At 46.7% G+C, this 27,060-nt stretch overlaps 1 protein-coding gene across 3 annotated transcripts in view; it reads right to left on the bottom strand.

Annotated features, from left to right (window-relative positions):
- The window catches only part of HASPIN (histone H3 associated protein kinase), a 734,185-nt gene that overhangs the window by 509,585 nt on the left and 197,540 nt on the right, over positions 1-27,060 (bottom strand). For 2 of the 3 annotated variants that reach the window (XM_069604709.1, XM_069604711.1), the window contains exon 6: positions 7,881-7,952. The exons of the other annotated variant lie outside the window; for it this stretch is intronic. In XM_069604709.1, coding sequence (XP_069460810.1) covers positions 7,881-7,952 — 72 coding nt within the window. The remainder of the gene's footprint in view (positions 1-7,880; positions 7,953-27,060) is intronic. 3 annotated transcript variants of the gene reach the window in all.

Below are 27,060 nucleotides of genomic sequence, written 5' to 3'. Positions count from 1 at the left end.
GTCCATCTAATGTAGCTGGATACTGCAACAGAAATTAGCAGATTTGAGTGCGGACGCCCTAATTCGAAATAAAGGCAAAATAGACATATTGTTATGTGTGGATGACGCTGTTGTACTATCCAGAACACAGAAGGGCCTCAAAAAGCAATTAGCCTTATTTCATCAATCGTGCAACAAAAGGCCTGTAAATGAATACAAAAAAAAAATAGCCCACCAAGAAACAAAGCAGCGAAAAAAGATAATATTGACCGTAGATGGGGAAAACGTTAGAGGTAAATCATTTTCATTATCTAGGGATCGAGTTTATTTTCATAGGAGACTGGCGTTCTCAAAGTGAAATGTGCATTAACTATGCAGAGGTCAACCAACATTTTGGCAAAATTTGGACACTCAGTTTGGAACAGATCCTTTTAGTGCTGTATTAGAAGTTTGCAATAAACAAGTAGCTAACATCACCACCACTAATACCGCAGCGGCAATTCTGACGGAAATGCCCCATTGAGTCCTGTGGAGTAAAAAATAAATATAAATTGGGGCTTACACCGCCACTTGTATTCCACCAATAATACTGCAAGACCAAGCGGCGGTAACAGTAAAAGTTCGGTGAATTACCACCCAGATAGCACCAAGCTCGTAATGAGGCCCATAGGTATGTTAAAAATATGGCAATTAAACTTGGGCTCTCAGGCTTGTGGTTTGCTCCTAAGGGCATTACTGAAGAATCGCTATGATGGGTTAAAAATGGAATAGTGCTGGTTCTGCTGGTGGAACAGGAATTACACAACTAATGGTAGCTCAATCGGAAGCTAATATTACCCACAAAAACTACCACTGGCTTTGACAAGTACCTTGATGAGATTTATACAAATTGTAGTTTACCCTACTAAGCAATACACGTTTAACCTTTGAATGTACCTCCGACTACTGTAGAAGAACTAGTTACTCTTACCTTGTAACGTTCTTTCGATGGGATGTTCCTCCGACGTATTCCTTATCTTAGATAGAAATCCTTCAGCTTTGCTGGCCTCGGAAAATTTTTTCGCCAGAGGGCGCTGCGCGTCGATGATCGCCGAGTCGATGACCCTCGACGGCCTCCGTGCCGACGTCGACGTCATCCTGCCTATAAAGGCCGCGCGCAGCGTCCGTTGCTCAGTTCCGTTTTGTAGTCCCCAGTAATGTTTTTGGATTAGACTAATCACCTTGAAGGAGCATAGGCTGCAAACCCACAGGAAGTCATACTGCGGGGATGGATGGGAGGGTCGATAAGGAATACGTCGGAGGAACATCCCATCGAAAGAACGTTACAAGGTAAGAGTAACTAGTTCTTCGAAGGGATTGTGTCCTCCGACGTATTCCTTATCTTAGATAGACTCCCATAGCAGTGGTATTGTGACTGGAGGCGGGAGTAATAAAAGTTATGTTACCCTTCCAGAATGGACAGAGTGTAACACAGCCTTGCCGAATCTAGTTTCTTGACTAGAGGAGGAATCCAGGCTATAGAATTTGGTAAATGTATGTGCGGACGACCATGTGGCAGCCGCACATATATCTCGAATTGGCACCCCTCTTTGAAGGGCTGAGGATGTTGCGATACCCCTGGTAGAATGAGCCCTTAGATTTTGAGGAGGCTCCTTCCCTGCCAATTTGTAGCACTCCAGAATGGCTAAAATAATCCATCTGGAGATGGTTTGTTTTGTTATTGGAAGGCCCAACTTATGTCCTGCATAACCTACAAAGAGTTGGTCTGCTTGTCTGATCTTAGCCAATCTGCTGATATAGAAGCTCAAGGCTCGCTTAGGGTCCAGCCTGTGCAGTCTCTCTTCCTCCTTCCCCGGATGAGGAGGAGGGTAGAAAGAAGGTAATATAATCTTCTGAGTGATGTGAAACTCCGAGACTACCTTCGGGAGGAAGTTAGGCTTCACCTGAAGAACAACTTTGTCCTTGTAAAAGATTGTATGTGGAGGTTTACACGATAAGGCTTGCAACTCGCTAACCCTTCTAGCAGATGTCAATGCTATTAGCAAAACAGTTTTGAGGGTGAGAAGCTTCAATGAACAAGAGTGTAGTGGTTCAAAAGGGGCACCCTTTAGGAAGTTTAAAATTAGGTTTAAATCCCATAAGGGAACTTGAAAAGGTTTCGGGGGATAAACATTAGTTAATCCTTTTAGGTATTGTATTACCAATGGAATTTTGAAGTATGAAGGCTCCTCTGCAGTGCGCTTAAAGATTGATAGCGCTGCGAGATAGCCCTTAATTGTGCCAACCTGTAGGCCTGAATTAGCCAGGTAAAGTAAGAATGACAACACCATAGGTGTACCACAAGAAAAGGGTTCAATATTCTTTTCTCTGCACCAGCTGCAAAATTTGTTCCAACGGCAGCGGTATAGAGTTTTAGTTGCCGGCCTTCTGGCCGAAAGCAACACCTCCATAACATCATCCGGAAGGTCCCAATCCTTGTACCTCAACCTTTCAGACACCAAGCGTGAAGGTTGAGGGTCTTGATGGCTGGATGGAGAACCTGACCTTCCTTCTGCGAGAGAAGATCCTCTCTGTATGGCAGTCGAATTGGAGGGCAGATGGACATGTCTAGAAGGTCCGGGTACCACGTTCTCCTGGCCCAATCCGGGGCAATTAGGATCATGGTCTTCCGAAACCTTCTCAACCTCCTGATCATTTGAGGAATGACAGGGACCGGAGGGAACGCGTACAGAAGTGGGAACTCCCAGTCCACTACGAACGCATCTCCTAGAGCTCCTCTCGGGGGAAATTCCCTTGAGCAAAATCTGTCGCACTTCCTGTTGATACTGGTGGCGAACAGATCCACTTGAGGGGTTCCCCAAAGGGCGAAGATCTCTTGAAGGACTTCCTGAGCTATCTCCCACTCGTGAGAGACTGTGCTCTGCCTGCTCAGAGCGTCCGCTGTCAAGTTCTTCTCTCCGGCTAGGTGAATTGCCGATAGAGAGATTCCTTCCTGAATTGCCCAAAACCAGAGCTGCATCGCCTCTCTGCACAGTGGTAGTGAGCCTACGCCTCCTCTTTTGTTGAGGTAGTGCATGGCCACTGTATTGTCCGTCATTATTAGGACGTTTCTTCCCCGTACAGACGGCAGAAAAGCCTTCAGCGCTAGTCTGATGGCTCTCAGCTCCAACAGGTTGATATGTAGTCTGGACTCCGATGGAGACCAACGACCGCTGATGGTCAAGTCGTTGGCGTGAGCTCCCCACCCCGTGAGTGAGGCATCCGTGACTACTGTTATCTCCGGCCATGGTTGCCAAAACATTTCTCCTTTCAGGATGTTCTCCCGACAGGCCCACCACTGAAGGTCTCGGGCTACTTTGACCGGGATCCGAAGGAGATCTGTCATCCTTCCTGAGAACTGTGACCACTGAGTTCTCAGTGCCCACTGGAGGGATCTCATTCTCAGGCGAGCCTCCGGCACGAGGAATATGCAGGATGCCATGAGGCCTAGCAACCTCAGAAAGTCGTAGGCTGGGAGATATTGGGCATTCTGAAATCTGATGACCATCTGCAGAATATCTCGAGCCCTCACCTCTGGTGGCAAGGCTTTTCCCAGGGAAGTGTCCAGGACTGCTCCAATGAATTGGAGTCTCTGTGATGGTATCATCTGTGACTTCTTTAAATTGAGGGAGAAGCCCAGCTTGTGAAGGAAGTGGCAAACATAATCTAGTTGTCTCTGAGCCTGTTCCGAAGATACAGCTCTGATCAACCAATCGTCTAGGTAAGGGTAGACATGAATCCCTTCCCTCCTTAGACTTGCAGCCACAACCGACATTAGCTTGGTAAAGACCCTCGGGGCGGAGGTTAGCCCAAATGGCAGAACTCGAAATTGATAATGAGAGCTGCCAATTGCGAACCTCAGGTATCTCCTGTGCCTGGGATGGATCGGCACATGGAAATAAGCGTCCTGGAGGTCTAGAGATACCAACCAGTCCTGAAGCTGGAGGGCCTGAAGGATCTGAGAGAGAGTCACCATCTTGAACTTGTCCTTTCGGAGGAATTTGTTCAATTCCCGTAAGTCTAAGATGGGTCTCAGTCCTCCGTCCTTCTTCGGTATTATGAAGTAGGGGGAGTACCAACCCTTGTTCCTTTCCGCTACAGGTACCAGTTCTATGGCACCTTTCTCTAGCAGGTCTAAAACCTCCTGCAAGAGGAGCGGATCTGGAAGCTTCAAAGGGTTGTTCCCCGGTGGATGACTCTGAGGGATATGTAGGAAGGGCAGGCAGTAACCTTGGGCTACTGTCTCCAGAGCCCAAGCATCTGACGTAATAGCCTGCCATTCCGTCAGATGGTGAGTTAACCTGCCCCCTACTGGTGTTCTGTGAGGGGAGACCTCAGAGTGGTTTTGAAGCGGCTGATGCAGTTGCCGAAGGTAAAGTGGCTCCTGCTCCTGCGGGTGCGGCTTTCTTTCCCCTACCCCGTCCACCACGGGTAAATCTTCCTTGGCCTCTTTGAGCCGGTCGTCCCCTGCCCCTTCCATATGAGGAATAGTAACGAAAGGACCGTCCTCTCCACGATGATCCCGAAGGACGAAAGGTATTCTGACGGATAGCAGCTCCCAATGACTTGGCTGCTGCCTTGGACGTTTGCAGTTTCTCCAAACTGTCATCCGCCTTCTTTCCAAAGAGGGTAGAACCGTCAAAGGGCATATTCAAAAGCCTGGTCTGCACGTCAGAGGCAAAACCAGACTTCCTCAACCACGCATGCCTGCGGATTGTGGTACTTGCCGCCATGGCCCTGCTGATACTGTCAGCAGAATCTAGGCCAGTTTGTAGGGTCTCGCACATCGCATCTTTACCATCCCTGATGATGTTTAAAAATGCGTCCCTTTCCTCTCCTTCTTGGAGGCAGTCAGCCGCTGATGAAGCGCACTCCCAAAGGGTGTGGCTGAACCTAGCGAGCGTACAGGTCGCGTTAATAGACTTTAACGCCATGCTACAGGCAGAAAAAACCTTCTTAGCCATGGCATCATATTTTTTGTCATCCCTATCCTGCGGAGCAGTGGGGTATGCAGATGTGCTGCCTGATGAGGTTGCAGCCTGTACAACCAAGCTCTCAGGAGTAGGGTGTTTTGACAAATATTCAGGGTCAGAACTAGCCACCCTGTATTTTGTTGACAGTTTTTTATTTACTGCCGGGATAATTTCTGGCGTTTCCCAGTTTGTCAAAATCCTTCTCTGTAGAGCAGAATGAAATGGAACCACAGGATCCTCCTGTGGGCCCTTGTCCAGTATGTCAGTGAGGTCATCCTGCTGAAAGGCAGGAGAAGGTGCAGACCAACCCATAAATTCTATGATTCTAGACATCAGAGCTCTATATGGAGTCTCCGCATGTTCTCCTGGGTCTGGTTTGATAAATTCTGCTTCAGGAGAAGTGTCCAAGCCACTAGCTTCCTGAAGTGCATCCTGAAGATTTTTTAATCTTCCTTCCTCAGAGGCGAAAGTCTCTGGCTCTGGTGATGTGGTCCTCTGTAAATCAATATCTTGGTCTGAATCCTCCCTTTCCTCAAAAATCGAGGTTAAAGGGGGATACATTGGTTTTTGGAATGGTATAAACCCCATTTCCAATGCAGAAGGAGCCATCATCACAGGCCTTGAAAACGTCGATGTCGTCGACACCGACGTGAAAGTACTCGAAGGCGCCGTGAAAAGCGTCGAGAAATGTGTACTAGGCCTCGAAGAACTCGAAAGGATCGGAGTCTTGCTCGAGAACGACGTCGACGTTCTCGGCGTCGAGTCGGAGGTCTTTTGTCTAACCGTTGGCTGTGGAGTAGCCGTGGTTCTTTCCTTCACCGGCGTCGATATCGGCGTCGACGTCGGCGTCGACTCGATCGACTGATGCGCCGATGAATCCTTCGACAACGGCGTCGATGGCGCCGACCTCTGTTTCGAAGGAGTTTTCGACGATGGCGTCGATGATGCTTTATCTCCCGATGGCTCGAGGCGCTTTCGGGTTGACTTTTCCGCCGGGTACTGCGACTCGCGGCGTTTAGATTTTTTGGGTTTTTTACCCGGGGTATCACCCTCAGCTGTCTTCGAGGGGGACGAGGCCGCTTTCTCGAAGACGCTTAGCATCTTTTTCCTGAATTCCTCCCACTCAGCTTGCGAGCTGCGTTTTGTGGGGCAATGAACTCTCTCAGGAGAACTCGACGAAGATGACGAAGGGGATCTCCTACGTCTCTTCTTCGAGTGTCTCGATGTCGACGAGTGGTGGGAGCCACTTCGTGATCTAGATCGAGAGTGTTTTTTATGGTGAGGAGACGAACGTCTCGACTCTACCGAAGAAGCTTTCGAGGAAGTTAAAGTTGACCTACCTCTCTCGAGCTTCCCCCTACGCTCCTTCAAGGCTTTCGCCGTCATGGAAAGGCATTCCTCACACTCCGAACTCTGGTGCGTGATTCCCAGACACCACAAACAGACCCTGTGAGGGTCCGTCAACGACATTTTCTTCCCGCAGTCTCGGCACTTTTTGAAACCGGACCGAGGGGTCGTCGGGTCGGAGGAGGATGCCATCGATATCGAGGTAAATAGTAGTTATTATATACGTTATCTTGACGAGAACTGAGCAACGGTGTTCCGAGGCACAACGAAGCGCGGAAAAACGGAACTGAGCAACGGACGCTGCGCGCGGCCTTTATAGGCAGGATGACGTCGACGTCGGCACGGAGGCCGTCGAGGGTCATCGACTCGGCGATCATCGACGCGCAGCGCCCTCTGGCGAAAAAATTTTCCGAGGCCAGCAAAGCTGAAGGATTTCTATCTAAGATAAGGAATACGTCGGAGGACACAATCCCTTCGAAATGTATTGCCGCTAAAAATCAGAGACCTAGACAATGCTGTTGTGCTCTGGCCCATGTAGAGCCGTGACTGCATGTATTATGCTAGATGCTCGATCCCCTCAGATGTATTACCATTTGGCATGTACAAGCACAGATTCTCTTACTGTAGGACTCGTGCTCTGCTCAGTAAACTCATTTGTTTGTACTTGCAACATGACAACAGCACTGTCACAATCAGACAGCTTCTGTAGTCGAAACTAGATATAGCTGACCTGCTCCAATTAAAGCTTCATGCAGTTATGTGTCTGGTTGAGTGGTAATCAAACAAGAGTATTGACAAACATATGACCTCTGCTTTGAAGTTTGTGAGAATACGTAGAAAACGGAGTTACTTCTTACGCTGGGCTGTTCAGCACACTCCTATCATAGGAACTAATGTTAGAAAAAGATCCAAGATCTCCTGTGTTTTGGGGAGAGGGGAAGGTAGTCCGATAGTTGTCTGTGGCGGCCAGTGCCACTGATGCTGGCAGTGCCGCTTCCCATTAAAGAAGTTTACCAACCGTCCTGTTTCGAAGATTTGTGGATGAAAGATTTTGCTTTCACCTGCAAACAGGAGATCACTGTATTTCAAATTTAAAATAGGCATTCTCCTGCTTGCCTCTAAAAAGTTTAGTGTTGAAGTTTTCAATAATGTAGATGCTGCAACACAGTATTCAAGCATAGCATGCATCTGTTAAAGTTGCCTTCACTTGCTTTCATCAATGAGCAGTCGCATTTTGTAAAGGGTCGCACAGAAGAGGTTGCGCCATCAGTGAAGTTCAAGGAAAACTGCCATGTGCCTTAAATCAGTGACATCATACTCAGGAACTAGCCTTGACCCTGCAGTGCGCTGTCCACAAAAATGCACTGCATTCCACTGCTCTTCGCGAGTAAAGCCTTGAGTTAAAGCATTAACAGTGCAGATTCTCTATACAAAAAGCCAAAAGCCAAGTTCTGCCTTTATAGGTGTGAAATATTGAAATAAGTATCAAATCTAAGGAAAAAAAGCAAACCCCAGCCTAGATATCTTTGCAGCGGATGTTACCTCGATTGGAGAATTGTCAATTGTTCTGCTCAGTTGAGCTTGACGACTGCCATTCAGAGGCCGCAAAAAAACCTGAAAGAAAGAAAATAAATGGTTCCCACTCAAAGCATTTTTGTGTTTAATTTTTGTATTTGCATTTGTTTATTATTTATATAGCGCACCAAACCCGGAGGTGGCTGTGCGCATTTACATAGTTGAATGGGTTACATATAGATTGAACATACAGCAGAGAAACTTACATGCTAATAACAGAAACAGTCGGAGGTATTTACAGTGTGATTACAATAATTACAAGTATTACATAAGATATATACAGGGGAGTTGAGCTGCTGTGTACTTTAACACATCAATGGACCATAGCAAGGATTGTGTGTTCTGCCTAAAACTATAGTAGGAAGGTCCTACTCTTCGGTAAACAGGTAGTGCGTTCTATAGCCAGCTTTCTGCAGTCTGAATCTGGGTACAATCAGGTGGTGTGAGTGTGTGGATCTCGTAGGGCGTTCTGAGTCTACTTTGGCAAATGTGTCGGCTAGATATTTGAGGGGAGCATTAGCTAGACATTTGTAGGTGAGGTTTATGGTTTTGAGATTGATTCGGTCTTTCACTGCAAGCCATTTCGTGCTACATCTGACAGCTGAGATGTGCTGGGTTTTAGGGACATTGAACACTGTTCTTAGCGCCTTGTTCCGTAGGGTTTGTAGTTTGATTAGATTGTACTTGCTGTAGCCTAGATATAGGGTGTTGCAGTAGCTAATGTTAGCATAAGTGCCTGCCTACTCCTGTACCCAGATATAGCTAATGAAGTAACAGCCCATTGCAATAAAGTCCATGAAATCCAGTGCAAAGGAATAACGGGTAACCTGTTAAAAGAAATGCTACTGTCAGAAACTGCATACGATTGCAATAGATTACCCGATTTATTTTCCTACCCTCTTGGAAATCGCAGTATGGTAGATTACCCGATTTATTTTCCTACCCTCTTGGAAATCGCAGTATGGTAGATTACCCGATTTATTTTCCTACCCTCTTGGAAATCGCAGTATGGTAGATTACCCGATTTATTTTTCTACCCTCTTGGAAATCGCAGTATGGTATTGGGTACAATTATTTTTCACAAGCTGGTTACCCATAACAATAAGGGACTCTTCATGCAACCTTGTTGATTTAGTGGCGAATTCTAAAGCTGGAAACTGCTTAGTGGGGTATTACCCAAATTGTTTGTTTACATTACAATTGTTCAAATGAACAATTGACCGAATTAAAAGGGTCACAATTGACCTTTTGGGGGGGTTGGCATTGGGTGGGGGTTTATATGTTACAATTGACCTTCACAATTCGGTCAATTGTGAAAAGGTCAATTGTAATTCGAACAGTTGTAAAACGAACAATTCGTATAAGGGTGGTGGTATTTTATCCCAGGTGCCTAGGTGAACCATAAGGAGTGGGACAAATTAGACATGTTTCAAAGGTGTTCTTTAAAATTAAAAGAAAATGCCTATCTAGATGTACCACTGTGAGGGAAGTTCTGCTTAACAAACTAAAAACGAATGTGCTCGTCAGTCTAAATCCTATTCCACCAACTAGCCCTACCACTCAAGAAAAATGTAATAAAAGAAGGAGGCCGGAGTAACAGCCTTTGTCCTTGGCCGTTGCCTGGCCCAATGCTTGGATCTCTTCTCCAAGAAACAGGGTTTTAAAAGTTCTGGATACCTTTCCAAATAACGGTCTGCCCTAAAGAAAGTCTTCAACAATTGTTAAATTCCTTACAATATGGTTCTCGCAATGTTTTATATTTCTAGGGCTTCCCCCGTCCCACCCAAAGTCCTCTTGCCCTTTTAAATATATTATCCGGCAGGGTCTTACTGTTACGCTCACCTGACTCCCACGGAGGCGCTGGCCTGGTTTGCGCTGCTGTGACCTCTTCCTAGGTGATGCGCAGGGTTCGGAAGACAGACTGGACCGGACCCCCAAATCTGGCTTGCCTGGCTCGCAGAAGTATCCTTCTGTAGGCGAAAATAGGGGATTAACTGTCTGCGGGGTAATGCAATCGGCCTCCCACTTTCCCCTCTCACCCTCCTCGAAACCCTTCTGTGATTTCTCGTAGCGTCTCACCTTAGGGTCTGGAAGGACGAGCTCTCCATCCTGCTTCTGATGCAGGGGCGCGTTGGTATCCAGTTACTTCACTGGATTTTCGGATTGGTGAGAACCAAACTTGCTTGGCTTCCAGGTAAGTTTTTGATAAGTGGTTCCCCTTGTGTCAATGCATTAATGTACTAATGCTAGTGTCTTTTTCCCCATAGGGGCCGGGGTACGGAATGCCGGGGAACAGGCACCGACCCGAGATGAGAGGTGAAATCCTTGTAGAAATCAGGTAAGTCTTTAATGAGCGTTCTTTGGTAATGTCTTTTCATTCGCTCATTAACGCTGATGTCTCTTTTTCCCCTTAGGGGCTGGGGTCCGGAAATGCCAAGATGCGGCGCGGACCCGAAATGAAGAGGGAATGAATCAACGGGTAAGTCTTAACATGGAGATTAAGCTTTCCTTATTCCCTTCTCTCTCTCACCTTTTGTTCTGGTCTTTTTCTCCCTAGGGGCTGGGGCGTGACTGCGAATCCGGATGATCGCTGCTGGACATGGAGGCGCCCTGTAAAGGTGAGTGGAATGCGGCGCTGCAGCGATCGACGCGATGAGCTTTTAAATTAAAGTCTTCCTTTTCAGGATTGTCGGCGAGATGTCTCTGGGATGCGGATTTAGCAGCTAAGGACTTTTCCTTCTTCTGTTCTCTTCTTCCTTTGCAGGTGATCCAGGATGCTGGCAGGCGTGGCAGAAGTCAGAATGCAGGAGCAGACACAGTGAGCGTCCAGCTGCTAGATGCAGAACAACGCGAAGCACGTGTGGCTGTTCGGGTGGGGTTTAAATAGCCTTGGAAGAAGTTCCAGGTATGTATCCTTCCTCCAATCAGGTATGTATCCTTCCCCGACCACGCCCGGATGGTAAATTAGTCCCACAGGTAAAGTAGTTCCTTTCAGGCCTCAAGGAGGCCGGGATCTTGCAGCATGGTCTGCATCAGGTAAATGCACCCAAGCACTCCCATAATGAGCCTGGCACCTATGGCGCCAGGACTGATGTCTTTTATGAGTCTGGCGCCATAGGCGCCAGGACACTGTCCAAAGGGCCCCTATATGGGGTTGCTGGGTCCTTCCTTGGGGACTGGATGTCCGCTTTCGGGGACGCAGGGCTTGAACCGGCTCCCCGGGAGCGGGCATCATGACACTTACCTAGTGCTTGCCTGCATCAACACTGAGGTTTTTCGGGTTCCCGTAAACCTCTTGGTTATTCCAGCCTCAGAAGTTCAGTCTTTAGGTTTCTCAAGGCTCTCCAAAGCAATCTAGCCCTCTGATAGGCTTGCTTTATCTCCCGGTATGGCTTTCCCAGAATCAGATCTTGTTTCTAGGACTCACCAAAGTCCTGCGGCCCTGTGTCAAGCTTGTTTTACCAGGGCCTCGATACGGCGTCTGCCCATTTGGGCTTTGCTGGCTCCCATAACGCTTGTGGCTTCTCCAGCCTTGAGCCTTTTAAGGAAAGATTTCTCTTTGATGCACCTTTCCCTCCATTATCTATGGACCCCCACTTGCATTTGAACCTGTCCTGACCGGTTTACAGGAAGTGAAGCCTTCAGCTTCACTCCCTGGCCTTTTGCTCATTGGTCATGGGGAAACCGATCAGTCCTTCAGACTATCAGTACCGGGAAACTGTTTCCCCTTTTGTCTTTTTACCTGTTTGGATACATTTTTAACAGTGCACACAGCATCTTACAATACAGTGGTGCGAGAATCCTAGAGGGTATTCTCACTCCTACTCCCCTTGGTTCCTCTTCTCAGATGGCCAAGGAAAGGCCATCGCTTTTGAATCCAGACCCTCAGGGTGGAGAAGCGAGGGAGGATCAGCTGAGTGAAGGGTCCTTGGGGATTGGGAGTGGGGTACCCACAGGCGAAACATGGTATCCCCCTTTCTCTATTGAAAACCTACCTAAAACTCCCCCAGCCTTTATGGGCTATTGTGAAGCATCTCCCCTTATTTTTCCATACTTTACCTATTTCAGTACTGGGACGAGGAAGAGGCGACTAAGAGGGATGAACACTAGTGGATTATTTCAGCAGTCTGGCAGGGAGACCAGGAAGAGGCATGTAAAGTATTGTAGAGATCAGGCATGTCGCCATAACTATGGTCAGACACTTATACCAAATGACCCACACCTGAGGTCATTTAGTAATTGTCATGTTTATAAGAAGGCAAGGAGTTTGGAAACGAGAGAGGCCGGAGAAACCTGCTAGTGGGAAGCAGGAGCTGTGGCACGCTGCGGGAAGGAGATTGGTGTGCAACCTGGAGGCTGGAGAACTTGGCGAGTCAGAGCAGAGAAAGGGAGCAGGAAGCAAGACGGCAGGCAAAAGCAGAAGGGGCAGCAACAGGACCAGAAGCTAAGCAACTACTTCCGAGGGTTGGCCCGCTCACTTGCCCAGAGATCGCTGCTCCGCCCCCTGCACAGAGGAAGCCAACAAGTGCACACGGAGCCGGGTAAGAGGTGAGAGAGGCAGCTGGATCGCCCCAGCGAACGCGCAGCCGGCGGCGCATTAAACAATGGTCGTAAAGCGTTGCAAAGATCGGTGAGCCTGCCAGACACCAGTGGGAAAAAGGATGGTCTGTTAAGCAAAGTTAGTATGCAGTACCCTTTGGGAACACTACACACAACTAGGACTACAGGTGTAAGTAAAACCAACCTTTGGTATAAGTCTGTACTACACAGTTTTGTGGTAGCATTGCTGAGCAGCCAGGCTTTTCTCAAGAGGGAATGTGAGCTGTAAGGGGGCTACAGAGAGGTCTATAATTACAAGCATTCAAATAGACGCTTATACTCGAGGTTTCTTGGTAAAACACTTATTAATTTATTTCACAGTCAGTTAGAAAACATTCACTAGAAGGAGGCAAACTATATCGCACAAAAATATACTTCAGTACGTCACAAGATCAGGTTCTGAGGCATTTAAACTACTTTGAAGGAGGAGCAAAATGGCATTCAGAACATTTTAAGTAGGAGCAAAAAGGCATAAGTTAATAAAACAAATATTACAGTTCTTCTTAGACAGTGCAAATAGTTTGAGTTCACCAGAGGAGTTGATTCAATGCAATAGGTTAGGCCAAAGTCAATGGGCTAAAGTCTTGTATAAGATAAAGCAGTTCTGAAAGTTAAACAGAAAAGTCTTTGCCAAAGTTCTCATAGGTAGTTTGTAAAAGAAAGATTCATATGTTGGGTCACAAGCTAACTAGGCCTGCAAGTTGCCAAAGTTTCAAGCACTTTCGCAGTGAGAGGTAAGTTCTCTCGGTGGGGTTTTCACATTACCTCACAATGAAGAAAAGATGCAGCTAAAGAAGTCTGTTCCTGGCAGTTCCTGCAGATCTGTAACGCTCACCTGATTCTCGCAGAGGCGCCGGTCTTGACTGGGCGACTACCGTATCTTCAAAGGTGATGTGTAGCACCCGGTTGGCTCTTTGGGCTGGACCTCTGTGCACTGTATGCCTGACTTCAAGAGTAAGATGTCTGCAGACAGAAAATATGGGATTAATGAACTGGGGTTATTGGGGTGTCCCTATCTCTTCCCTTTTTTGCTCTCCTGTAGACCCCCAAAGGTTAACGCTCTCACCTTAGGTAAGTGAATGCCGAGCTCTCCATCTGCCTCGGGGCAGGGTGCTGTAACCAGTTTCTTCACTGGATCGGTAGCGCAGGCCTCTTGACTTCAGAGGACTGCTGTCCGTCGTTTACTGCACGAACGGTAAGTTTCGAGTAATTCTATTGTCTTTAAAGTCTTTAGCAATGATGTCTCTTGTTTTGCAGGTTCCGGCGATGGCGGATGACGGGCTGAAGTGAGTTGAAGATGGAGTCCGTATGATGAATAGAAGCGCTTGGAAGCACGTAAGTAAGCGCTTGTTGCCTGCTTCACGATGCGCTCTAACTGTCTTTTATTTTGCAGGTACGAGTTCGGAGCGGCTGCAGGGTGCCGGAATACCCACTGGGGTTGATGTGGAAAGGAGTAATGGCACGTGAGTATCAAAGTTCCCCAATGTCTTTAAACGCACCTTGTTTTGTCTTTCAGATGCAGGATGCAGCGCCGAAGGCCTCCGGAGCGTGCGAAGAGTCGGTAAGCTTTTGTCTTTCAGATGCCGGAATGCTAACCTGTTCTTTCTTGTCTTTATAGGTGTTGCTGAAGACTGGATTCAGGATGGTAAGCCTTTTTCCTTAGGCCCAGGATCCGATGCAGAAGACACGATGAGCGTTCTGCTGCAGAGGATGCAGAATAACGCAAAGCAAGATTCATCCACCGGGTGTGGTTTAAATAGCCTCCTGTAGTGCTTAGGTGTCTCCTTCCACAGCCACGCCTAGGTAAGAAAAGAGTTCCTGCTTTCCAGAAGAGTTCCAGTGTTCTGAATCTAGGGAGTGGCTCCTGCCCCACCCAACAGGAAAAGTAGTTCCAAACAGAAGAGGATCAGAGGCTCAGCTGGCAGGCAAGTAAGCAGCATGGTCTGCTGCAGGTAAGTCCACCCAAGCATCATGAGCCCGGCGCTTCCAGCGCTGGGACTGGGCACATTTATGAGCCTGGTGCCACTGGCGCCAGGACTGGGTCCAAAAGGTCCCAATTGGGACTGGTTGGCCCTCGGAACCTGGGTTATGGATCTGCTTCCAAGGGAGTTGGGAAAACCCTGACCTTTTGGAAGCAGAGATCATGACAGTACCTCCCCTCAAGGCCCCTCCCAAACCGGGCTTCTCCGGGGGTTTTGGCTTGTCAGGAAATGTTCGGTGAAATCTTTTGATTAGGCGAGGAGCGTGGACATATTCAGCAGGTTCCCAGGATCTCTCTTGGGGGCCGTAGCCTTTCCAGTCAATTAGGTAAAATAGTTTAGATTTGGAGATCTTGGAGTCCAGAATGCTTTTGACTTCAAACTCGAGTTCTCCATCAACTAGGATGGGTTTTGGAGATTTAGTTAGTCGGGTTTGAGGTTGCACGGGTTTTAATAGAGAGACGTGGAAGACCGGATGTATCTTCATGTGAGGGGGCAAGTCCAACTTGACCGCTACTGGGTTTATTATGGTAGTGATGGAATAGGGACCAAGGTATCTTGGGTTGAATGTGCGTGGCCCTTTTAGAGGTAGATATTTGGTGGATAACCAGACTTGGTCCCCTACTTGATATTGAGGGGCTTCCTTCCGATGTTGATCTGCTCCTTTCTTGTATTGTTCTTTAGCCCTTTGAAGGTGAGAAACAGCTTCCTTAAAGGCTTGGGTGATTGTAGAATGCAGGTAGTCTACTGCTGGTGTTTCAAGATCTTGGAGGGGATCCAACTCAGAGGTTCGAGGGTGACTGCCGTACAAAAGAAAAAACGGTGTTTTCCCAGTTCCCGAATGGACAGAGTTATTGTAGGCATTTTCGGCTATCCAAAGGATGTCTTTCCAAGTTTTTTCAGTTTGTTGCAGCATGCAGCGTAAATACTGTTCCAGAGTTTGATTGGTCCTCTCGGTTTGTCCGTCGGTCTGAGGGTGGTGACTGGTCGATAGTCTCACATCAATTTGAGCCGACCGACAGCAACTTCGCCAAAAATGAGAAATAAATTGACTACCTCGATCCGAAATTAGAACCGAAGGAAAACCGTGTAGTCGGACGATGTTTTCGAGAAATTCTCGGGCCAGAGTTGCTGCTGTTGGCAAGCCTTTGAGCGGAATGAAATGCGCCATCTTGGAGAATAAGTCCACGATTACTAGAATCGTATTGTATCCGGAGCATGGAGGTAGATCGGTGATGAAGTCCATAGAAAGCGTATGCCAAGGGCGAGGTGGGATGTCAATAGGGCGTAAGAGGCCTGCTGGTCTTTCCTTTTGACTCTTGTTTTGGGTGCATACTCCACAAGACATTATAAAGTCTCTAATATCTTTTTTCCAAGACGGCCACCAGAAGTAGCGCTTGATCTTTTCTGAGGTCTTGGCCATACCGGGATGACCTTCCATTAAATAATCGTGATAACAGGAGATTACTTTTTTCTGTAAATCTGTGCTGGGTAGGTATAATCGTTCTTGGAAATACAATAAGTTGTCCTTTACTGCAAAGTCCTTTCCCTGCAGATGCCAATTTTGTATGTCTGCTGGAGTTACAAGTTGCCTGGCTTTATCCTTAACTTCCTCTATGGCGATTACACCCAGAATTCTTTGTTCGGGAATGATTGGTACAGGTTTAGGGTTGATCAAGTGTTCTTCCACTCCCATCCGAGAAAGGGCATCAGCTTTACCGTTCTTTGTACCAGGTCGATAGGTAATTATGAAGTCAAACTCGGCAAAGAATAATGCCCAACAGAGTTGTCTAGAGGATTGGGCTTTTGCGGTTTTCAAATATTGCAGGTTTCGGTGATCCGTAATCACAGTAACGGTGTGTCGGGCCCCCAGCAGATAATGCCGCCAAGCCTTAAAGGCAGACTTGATAGCCAGAAGTTCCTTGTCAGTAATCGTGTAATTGATTTCAGGAGGCGAGAATTTGCGGGACCAAAATGCCACGGGATGCAACTGATTGGTTACCGGGTCCTTTTGTGATAGAACTGCCCCCATGGCAAGGCTTGAAGCATCAGTTTCCACGATGTAGGGGGGTTCGGGGCGAGGGTGTTTTAAGATTGGTGCAGAGATAAATTTAGTCTTCAAATCCTGGAAAGCTTGTTCCGCCTCGGTAGACCATTCAAAACGTTTGTTTTTCTTTAACAAGGCAGTGATGGGCTGGACTATTCGAGAGAATTCGGGGATAAACCTGCGGTAAAAGTTAGCGAAGCCTAACATGCTTTGCACACCTTTTACGGAGGATGGTGATGGCCATTTGAGAACTGCATCGACCTTCTTTGAATCCATACGTACTCCGCCAGGTGATAATATGAATCCCAGGAATTCAACTTCAGTCACGTTGAAAACACATTTTTCCAACTTAGCGAAAAGTTTGTGTTGATGCAATCTTTCGAGGACCATTTTCACGTGTTTCCGATGTTCAGATTCCGATGAAGAATAAACGAGGATGTCGTCAATGTAAACAACAACACACACATCTATGAGCTCTCTGAGGACATCGTTCATAAAATATTGAAAGGCGGCCGGGGCATTGCAAAGTCCGAAGGGCATGACCTGATATTCAAATAGCCCATACTTGGTGCGGAAGGCCGTCTTCCATTCATCGCCCTCTTTTACTCGTACCAAGTGGTAAGCTCCTCTAAGATCCAGCTTTGTATATATGCATGCTTTTCTGACTTGGTCCAGGAGTTCAGGGATCAAAGGTAACGGATATCTATTCTTAACGGTGATCTGGTTCAGGGAGCGATAATCGATACAAGTTCTAAGGTCTCCTTCCTTTTTTGGAACGAAGAACAAAGCTGAAGAAGCAGGGGACTTGGAAGGACGAATAAACCCATTCGCCAGGTATTGATCCAGATATTGTCGAAGGTGAAGGTTCTCAGGCTCGGTGAGGGCATAAATTCTACTACAAGGAGTAGAAGATCCAGGTATCAGGTCTATCTGGCAGTCATAAGACCTATGAGGAGGTAGAGTGTTAGCCTGATCCTTCCGGAAAACATCTTGGTATTCAAGGTATTCGGGAGGTAACTGGGGAGTCTCTGAAGAAATTGCTGCCAGTGCAACACCAGGTGGAGGGTGACAAGTAGAGACACATTCTGGAAACTGGACCGTTCTTGCTCGCCAATCGATCAGAGGATTGTGTTTCTCTAACCAAGGTATTCCTAGAATAATCTGAAACTGAGGGGCCTTGATCACATCGAACACTATCTTCTCATGGTGTCCATCTTGACTTACTAGCGTCACCTCTTGAGTGGTATGCGTTACTGGCCCAGAGGCTATCTCCGTACCATCCACTGTAGTAATGACGTCCTTTACAGCCTTGGGACAAAGAGTTAGATTCATCCTCAAAACCATTTCATGATCCACATAATTGCCGATGGCACCGCTGTCGACGTAAGCTTCAATTGCATGTAATCGATCCGGATTATCAGGGCTAATGAGGACCATAGGTATCACGAAATGCGAGGTCACGGAACTGGTTTTCACGCTCGGCAAGAGGACCTCTATTCTTGTCGGGCGAGGTCGTTTCCCTGCTCAGAGTTTGTAACTTTGGTAACTGCAGCTCCTACTGCCTTCTTGGCAGGTTTCACCGGACAGTCTCGAAGAAAGTGCCCTGAGTTTCCGCAATATAGGCATAATTGCAACTGTTTTCTCCTTTCCCGCTCCTTTTGTGTTAGAGGACCTTTCAGACCCCCGATTTGCATGGGTTCCCCGGAGTCTACTCCTTTGGAAGGAGTTGGCGGTTTGGAAAATACTCGAGCATCAAACTTGGAACGGTCGGCCTTCCTGTTCTGCAGTCTATGATCTATTTGAACAACCAAGTCTATATAATCCAAACAGTCTTGTGGGGGATTCACTACTTGGGCTAAAACGTCTTTGAGCTCTCCACGTAGACCTCTGTAAAACAGCGTAATCCTTTTGTCCTCAGGCCATTGAGTTTCCACTATTAGTCTATTTAAAGATGCAATATAAGCCAAAAGGTCTTGATTACCCTGTCGCAACGAAAGAAGCTCATTGTCCAAGGCCTGCCCCTGTGAATGTCTTGCGAACAGTTTTTCCATACTAAGCTGAAAGGCTTGAAAATCATGGAGAACCGGATCATCTTGATGAACTAGAGGGATCGACCAGTCTGCCGCATTGCCACTAAGGTACGAAAGTACAAAAGCTACTTTAGCTTGATCAGTTGGAAAGGCTGCTGGCCGGCATAAGAAGTGCAACCGGCACTGATTGATAAATACTGCAAACCTCTTTGGGTCACCAGAAAATCGTTCGGGCGGAGCCAGAGGTACATTCCCAGGTAGGTTGATCTGCACTGGATTCATAGAGGATGTTGAAGGAAGATTTGCCCCTGATGCGGGTAACGGGGTTTGACCGGCTTGTGACTGTAGCAATTGTCTAGCAAGACCGTCTGTTCTCTCCTTGGAAATAATTAGTTCCCTTCTTAGAGCATTCGTTTCCTGACGAGCTGCATGCACTTCTGCCCTTAGTTCCCCAAGTAACCGGGCTAGATGGTCAGTATCCGAGGTTTCCATAGCGCCTGGGCGAGAGTTTTGCGGTAGGCTTTGCGTTCTGTAACGCTCACCTGATTCTCGCAGAGGCGCCGGTCTTGACTGGGCGACTACCGTATCTTCAAAGGTGATGTGTAGCACCCGGTTGGCTCTTTGGGCTGCACCTCTGTGCACTGTATGCCTGACTTCAAGAGTAAGATGTCTGCAGACAGAAAATATGGGATTAATGAACTGGGGTTATTGGGGTGTCCCTATCTCTTCCCTTTTTTGCTCTCCTGTAGACCCCCAAAGGTTAACGCTCTCACCTTAGGTAAGTGAATGCCGAGCTCTCCATCTGCCTCGGGGCAGGGTGCTGTAACCAGTTTCTTCACTGGATCGGTAGCGCAGGCCTCTTGACTTCAGAGAACTGCTGTCCGTCGTTTACTGCACGAACGGTAAGTTTCGAGTAATTCTATTGTCTTTAAAGTCTTTAGCAATGATGTCTCTTGTTTTGCAGGTTCCGGCGATGGCGGATGACGGGCTGAAGTGAGTTGAAGATGGAGTCCGTATGATGAATAGAAGCGCTTGGAAGCACGTAAGTAAGCGCTTGTTGCCTGCTTCACGATGCGCTCTAACTGTCTTTTATTTTGCAGGTACGAGTTCGGAGCGGCTGCAGGGTGCCGGAATACCCACTGGGGTTGATGTGGAAAGGAGTAATGGCACGTGAGTATCAAAGTTCCCCAATGTCTTTAAACGCACCTTGTTTTGTCTTTCAGATGCAGGATGCAGCGCCGAAGGCCTCCGGAGCGTGCGAAGAGTAGGTAAGCCTTTGTCTTTCAGATGCCGGAATGCTAACCTGTTCTTTCTTGTCTTTATAGGTGTTGCTGAAGACTGGATTCAGGATGGTAAGCCTTTTTCCTTAGGCCCAGGATCCGATGCAGAAGACACGATGAGCGTTCTGCTGCAGAGGATGCAGAATAATGCAAAGCAAGATTCATCCACCGGGTGTGGTTTAAATAGCCTCCTGTAGTGCCTAGGTGTCTCCTTCCACAGCCACGCCTAGGTAAGAAAAGAGTTCCTGCTTTCCAGAAGAGTTCCAGTGTTCTGAATCTAGGGAGTGGCTCCTGCCCCACCCAACAGGAAAAGTAGTTCCAAACAGAAGAGGATCAGAGGCTCAGCTGGCAGGCAAGTAAGCAGCATGGTCTGCTGCAGGTAAGTCCACCCAAGCATCATGAGCCCGGCGCTTCCAGCGCTGGGACTGGGCACATTTATGAGCCTGGTGCCACTGGCGCCAGGACTGGGTCCAAAAGGTCCCAATTGGGACTGGTTGGCCCTCGGAACCTGGGTTATGGATCTGCTTCCAAGGGAGTTGGGAAAACCCTGACCTTTTGGAAGCAGAGATCATGACAAGATCTCGCTGTTCCTGAGCCTCTGTCAGGGGACAAGAGGGAGGATGTCTGGGGACTCCTGCACTGCACTGGGACTGGTAAAAAAGCTGGCAAAGGCAAATCTTCGATTCCGGTAGCTGTAGTCAAGCACACAAACTGGTGTCCTTCTCCCTGGCTATTCCTGCAGCACTCTGAGGAAAATACAACCAGCCCCTAGAATGGAATACAGGTGGCTTACGAGTGGATTCGTCCCACCAACTCAAAGGGAGAAGTCGTCATTGAAGGGCTTCTCAGTCGAGATGAACTTGGCGAGTCGGACCTGCAGCAAGGCTTCACCAGGCAAACCAACGGTCCAGTAGTTGCAGCAGCCATTCTCTTCCAGCTCGTCTTAGGTTGTTTTGTTCCAGTGGTCGACTCAGCCTTTCAAGCCAAGAGACTCACCTTTCATCTAGTTTCCTCCCATTCATTCCCTAGCTGCCACTCAGCCAGCAGGGTGGCAGTCCTTGCTGGACAGTCAGCCAGCCAATCACGCCAGAGTGCATTTGGGTCTCCTAGGAGACTAAGTACAACCTCCCTCACTTCCTGCCCACCCCAGAAACTCGGGCGACAGAGGCGGTCTTCACTCCTGAAGCCCGCCAAAGGCGTAGGAACAAAGGTACCAAACCTGGTTTGGCAGGCAGAGAAACTCTAGAAGGACGCTAAGACGCCATCTTGAAAAACATGGCTCCTGCGATTTACCGATACCTGTGTTCGCAGTTGGGAAAAATCTTGTTAGTTCGTTGTAAAACCACTGCCACCAGCCATTTTGAGAGGAAAGGGTGGTATTTGACTGCTACATGAGCTTTTAGACACAGGGGATACTAAGTAACCCCTCCAGCACTCTATTGTAAGATAGTGTGTGCTGGGTCTAGGAATTTGGAAAGACTAGTCAATTTCACTTAAATCTCTCTGGGAAACAGACGTTTATCCCAGAGAAGGTGTCAGAACACCAAATTCTCCTGCAAGTTCCCGCTTACCAGGCAGACCTTCGAGAGTCAAAATAGCTAGGAACAGCAGCAATCGCTTCCATTCCTTTAAAGGTTTGTTTCTAAGGCATTGGGGGTTGCCATGGCGACGTTGGCCGCGAGTACGTCTGCAGTCACGTGTTGCTCCGGTTTCCCGGTCACGTGACTCTCGCTTTGTGGCCACGCATATTTAAGTCCGCCCCGTTTGCCGTTCGGTGCTTCTGATTGTTTTCCTCGGAATTCTACAGTGGCGTTTGTTATGTGGATCTTGTCCTTTCTCGACCTCTTGCCTATTTATTGGAATTGCTTCTGTCTTGCCCACGGTACTTCTGATCTGGCTACTCCTCGACCTCTTGCCTGTCCCATTGGATTCCTCTTGTCTTGCCCACGGTACTGTTACGACCCGGACTTTTGACTTCGATTCTAGTCTCTTGTTTCATTTATTTCTGCTTACCTGGTTTGAACCGGAACACTTGGATTGTTTTACTACATCACTCCGAAGAAGGATCTCTCCCCTTAGGCGTACGCGTGCCGGCGGGAATAGGAATTAAGTGCTGGACTAGAGACTGCCTGTAGCACTTTTGGGACCTCGCTGAACCTCTTAGGCGTACTCGTGCCGGCGGGAATAGGGTTGCTCCGGACTCAAGAAACCTTCAGCATCTGTGAGACTGTGTTCTTCTCGGACATTCCTTTTGGAGCCGATTGGAGCTTCAACTCATCTTCCTCGTTACAGTTCTTCATACGGATATACACGTAAGAATTTTCATTTTAGTGTTCATTGTTCAGTTATTGGCTCTTACGTTTTTCTTTTCCTTATGTACGTTATTGTATCGTTACAGAAACTGTTGAGTTCCATTCTATTGTGGTTTTCCTGTCGGATATGTACTGTATCGTATCCTACTGAAGACCAGAGAGCTATCAGTGTGTCCTGTACAACTTGCCACATATCTGGAAGAAACTTGCAGTCACCCGGAGTTCCAGAGTGTCCTGTTCAAAACATCTTTCAACCAATTGAGCGCTCAGACTGTTTTTATGCACAACTGAGTGTTACATTGGTGGGAAGAACATATTACTGCACTACGGGTTCAACAGCTCCTCTTCGATCTCCAGGCGCTTTAACCTGTGAAGGTTCACGGTTCTGACAGAAGGTATTTAAACCTTGGGACAGCCAAAAAGTCTTCCCTGTGTCACTGGACGGAGGGTGCTGTGTGACACGACACAAGAGTACAACATACATCAAAATACACGAGAGAGTGGTAAAAAAAAAAGGCTCACACTCTCTCCAGGTAAAAAAATCAAGTCCTCAAAATCCAGCAAAGTTGCTGGGGGTCTCAAAGGTGAAGGAAATTAGCACATTTATAAGAATTCTCCCTAACATGGTCTAGAAGGGGCAGAGCGCAATCATAAGAGTCTGATACATACAACCTTTTGAATACCGAATGAATAGAAAACACTATTGAATGCCGAATTGAATGAACACTTGAAGAAAAGCTAAATCATTCAGACTGAATCCCGAACTGAATGAAAACTTTGTGAATAAAGCAATTAACTGATAAAATGAGAGTACCCACTTGAAAACAATCTGCGCAATAAGAGCGCAGGTATGAAAGAGCATGACAGAGAGGTGGGGAACAAATAGGACCCACTGCAAAGTGAACTTTATGAATGGATACAGTGCAGCAAAGCCCAAGACTGGCAAGAGATATGTGGCAGTTATGGCAAAGCCAAGAGGCTAACCAAGAGCAGCCAGGAGAGTGAGAGCCTGCACATAAAGCCAAGAGGTCAACCAGGAGAAGCAAAGTGAATGGGAATCAGTACACTGGGGCAAATACAGAAGAACCTGTGTGGGCTGAAGAGCCTAGGATTCCTGGTTGCACGACCTGTGATGGGTGGACCGTGTGGTTTGACAGCTACGTCTAGACCAGGGAGCCCTAAAATTGTGAAAGCCAGAGACATTGTGGAACAAACCAAGAAGGAGCACTGTAAGTGAACTGTGGATGCAATCCAGGAGGAGGGTCAACTTGATCTAGAATTGTGTTGAACATTGAGAGACAAACAAGTAAAAGTTGCTACCTTCAAATCTTGGGGAAGGGAACCTTGAAGAGTTGATGAACTGCAAATGTTGTCTTGAGTACGGAGCCTCAAGACACTTTTCTTTTGAACAGTGTTGTCTTGAACCTGGGGAAAGGAACCTCAAGGATTTGTGGAATTTTCTTGAACTTGGGAAAGAGGAACTGAAAAGGAAGCAGAGAGCTAGAAGAAGCTCAGAACATTGTTTAGCTTTAGTTGTTTGGCAAGGATAGGTTTTGGACACAGACATATTCTTAAGTTGAACACTTTGACTCAGACTTTCCCTAGTTTCGTTCAGGTAGGGAAATCCCACCTTAGCATAGGGAAAGTTAGGCTTTCAACCATCCTGACATTTTAGTTAATAAACCATTTGATTTTCAACTTTGAATCTGTCATCTGAGTCTTACTTTATGATGCCTTCACAGTGGGGATACTTTTGTATCGCCCTAGTCTTTTACACTAGAGATTTTTGGTTAATTTTATGTGCCTAAAAACAAGCTGGTGGCAGCAGTTACATTTTTACAATGTTTGCAGTACTGTAAAGTTTGCATATTCACGCAGATTGCACGCTTACTGTGTCTGGCTACTAACGATGGCTAGTGCTGTAAAATGGCTGTGCCACAAGATGCTTTGCTTGTTCTTGGGCCATATTGTTTATTGCATTTTTTCCGGCCATGTCAGGGCAGAAATCCCTTATATCAACCTTCTTGCTGCTTTCCCGGGCTACTGCTTGCCATTTGTGTGTGGACCCAGGAAGTGGGTGGGACTGTCTGGTCCCATTCCACATCCATGATGCCAGAGAGTATGGGGTGTGTTCATGAGTGAAACCCACAGTGGTCCAATATTGGACCACTGCTGGCTGTTTGAATTGTGCAGATCCTTACCATTGGTGGCCTTGGACTTGCTTCCAGCCAGGATTTGGGGATAAGAAGGGGACTCCTACAGGGATTTCTTCAGATCAGCGTTGGAGCCAAGTATCCTGTGTAGAAGAGCAGCCAACTAAAGAGCTGTGGACGACACCTGAAGAAGCCTAGATTCCTTCCTGTGTTTGGCCCGGCTAAGCCCTGCTGGACTACCTGATCTGCGAAGGCCCTCTGCAGTGCTTCAACCCTTGAACTGGTGGGACCATCCAGTTTTGACGCCAACGAGATCCAGCCGTGCTGAGTATTCGGAATCGTCCCTGGACCAACTGGTGGACCGACCCGCTCTCCAGTGGGGTACCTTAACAGAAGCATTGCCATTCAGTTTTTTGTCTGGAACTTCGGTGGTCGCCAACTTGTGCCACAAGTCACTTTCCTGCCAAGTTTCAGCTTCCACAATAATCACAAAATTGAGGTCTGGACACAAAAATTGTTCAATGAATAGGACCAGTGGCAAACCTAATACCACAAAAAACAAAACGGTCCTATTCAAGTATTTGAAAGAAACTAATAATTTCTATGAAAATAATAAAAAGGAAAAACATGTTTTGTACATTAAGATATTTTTAATCGACAAAAATAAGTACAGTGAAATACATCAAGGAAATATATACAAAATTATTTCTACACAGCATATTTCAAGATGACAAAACAATTATACTGTGATAAAGTGCAAGTGCATATTCCCTAAATGTGACAAAAGGTCAAACACTCAACCCATATCAAAGCTAATACTAATAACGAAGAGAAACCAACACCACCCATACTTGAAGTGGACCAACAACCTAAATGACACAGGAAATGACAATCTTATAATCCTAATGTCAATCACAATAAAAAACCAGGGCATTAACTCATTTTTGAAAACGGCCATATTCACATAATTTCACTTAGTACGGCCTAACATATATATTAAAACTAGATCATGTAAGCATTGTGGAATTCTTGCAAATTTGAGTTTCGGCTCATGTGTCACTGCTTTCTAACCGACCCAGCCTTATTCAGGACAGATAATCTTTAGATCACAAGGAAATGCATCTTGTCATCTGAAATGCAGCCCACAAAAGAGTCTGAATTATTATCCTGTGTTTATACAAATACGTTAATGACTTGCTATGAAATAAAATAAAGGAGTTGCTAAAATTATTCAATATCAAAATAAGTGCATGTTGATGTTGTACCACCTTGGTCAATAGCCACACGTCACATGCCCATTGGTTAGCTCACTATCAAAAGATAGATCCCAAAGTCACTACGAGGGTGCTAAAACAGTTAATTAGTGCACTGTAGCCACTGTGTTGCCACAAAGGTACAAACATACCTTATTGTATAGTCAATGGCTAAGAAAATGTTCAGACAACGTGGCGTCACAGTCGTGGGTGATGTATGCCATCATATCAATGAATCGGCATGCTAATACTGCAAAGAAATCAAGCAAGCGTTCAATACGATAACGGATGAGCACTCAGAACAACAGTGTGGCCCCATTGCAGACAAATGCGCGTGTGGTCAAACTTACTGTTTTAATTTCAGTGTTCCAACACGCTTCCACATAGTGCACACCACACAGTGCACACCACACAGGAGCAGCCCAACCTGCACTGGCAACATTTAATTTTGTGTAGGTTGGAAAGCCTATCTATGCGAAAGCCATCTTGGAGAAGAACTAGACCTGCAGACTCACATGTGCCTGCAGCGAATGCTGTCGGCAATCTTCGATGTCCAGTGTTATAATGAGCCATAGCCCAGGGAGCGGACATTAGGGTGTCTCCTAGCTCGTAGAATCAGTGTGTCAGTAAAATAATAAACACACAATGCTTTCAAGTGGAGACAGAAACTAAATGGTGTGGCTCTAACCCTTGTCTAGTTATGCCGGCCTCCAATGTATAACCTTGATGGTGAAATACATTGATGGTCAGTGTTAGGGGAGTTTTCCTATCCCAGTGCTTTTTAGATCCCCAACTCTTAGTATCAGTCTGTACTACTCACAAACTTGATAGAGTGGCAGAGCAGTCAGGCTTATCATAAAGGGCAGATGTGAGCTGTAGGTAAGTACACTGAGCCTAGTTAGTAATGCAATTCAAAGAAACATGTATATTAAAATATATATTATATTTACACAAGAGATTTTAGCACATTAAACCAAAACACACAAGATTACTTGTAGTTACTTTTCAAAGGCCACTGCTTAGTTTGTAGTTGCTTGCGGTTACAATTGTTACAGCGTTTGACACTAATGACAATTGTACCGTATTAACGATACTACCTCGCACTGGCATAAAACAGAAGAAATACAGTAATTGCATGTAGTTAGCAAAACCGCAAGAGATGAAGTCTTTTTGGAAGGAAAAGATTTGGTTAGTCAAACAGTAGCAGAGCTTAAGGTTTTAGAGGCAGTTTCTTTGCACACCAAGACTTTTAGGGTCCAATTCACAACCCTAGCTAAAAGGCAGTTCGGAGAGGCTCAATGTCTTGTGAAGCAGCAATACAGTCAAAGTTCTTGTGGATACTTTTAGTCTCTAGTCTTTAAAGCTGCTAGATGATTAATACAATGTCGGAGACCCTGTTAAAGGGCTAGCAAAATGGACACAAGCAGCAGCTTGGATCGAAGGGGGGCATTCTGGACATCTCTACATGCACTGCAGCGCTCTGGATCGACTTTT

The sequence above is a fragment of the Ambystoma mexicanum genome, chromosome 1p, assembly GCF_040938575.1.
Source record: "Ambystoma mexicanum isolate Mex_15411 chromosome 1p, UKY_AmexF1_1, whole genome shotgun sequence".
In the NCBI taxonomy this organism is placed as follows: Eukaryota; Metazoa; Chordata; class Amphibia; order Caudata; family Ambystomatidae; genus Ambystoma; species Ambystoma mexicanum.
This window is presented reverse-complemented; position numbering and strand designations above follow the sequence as displayed.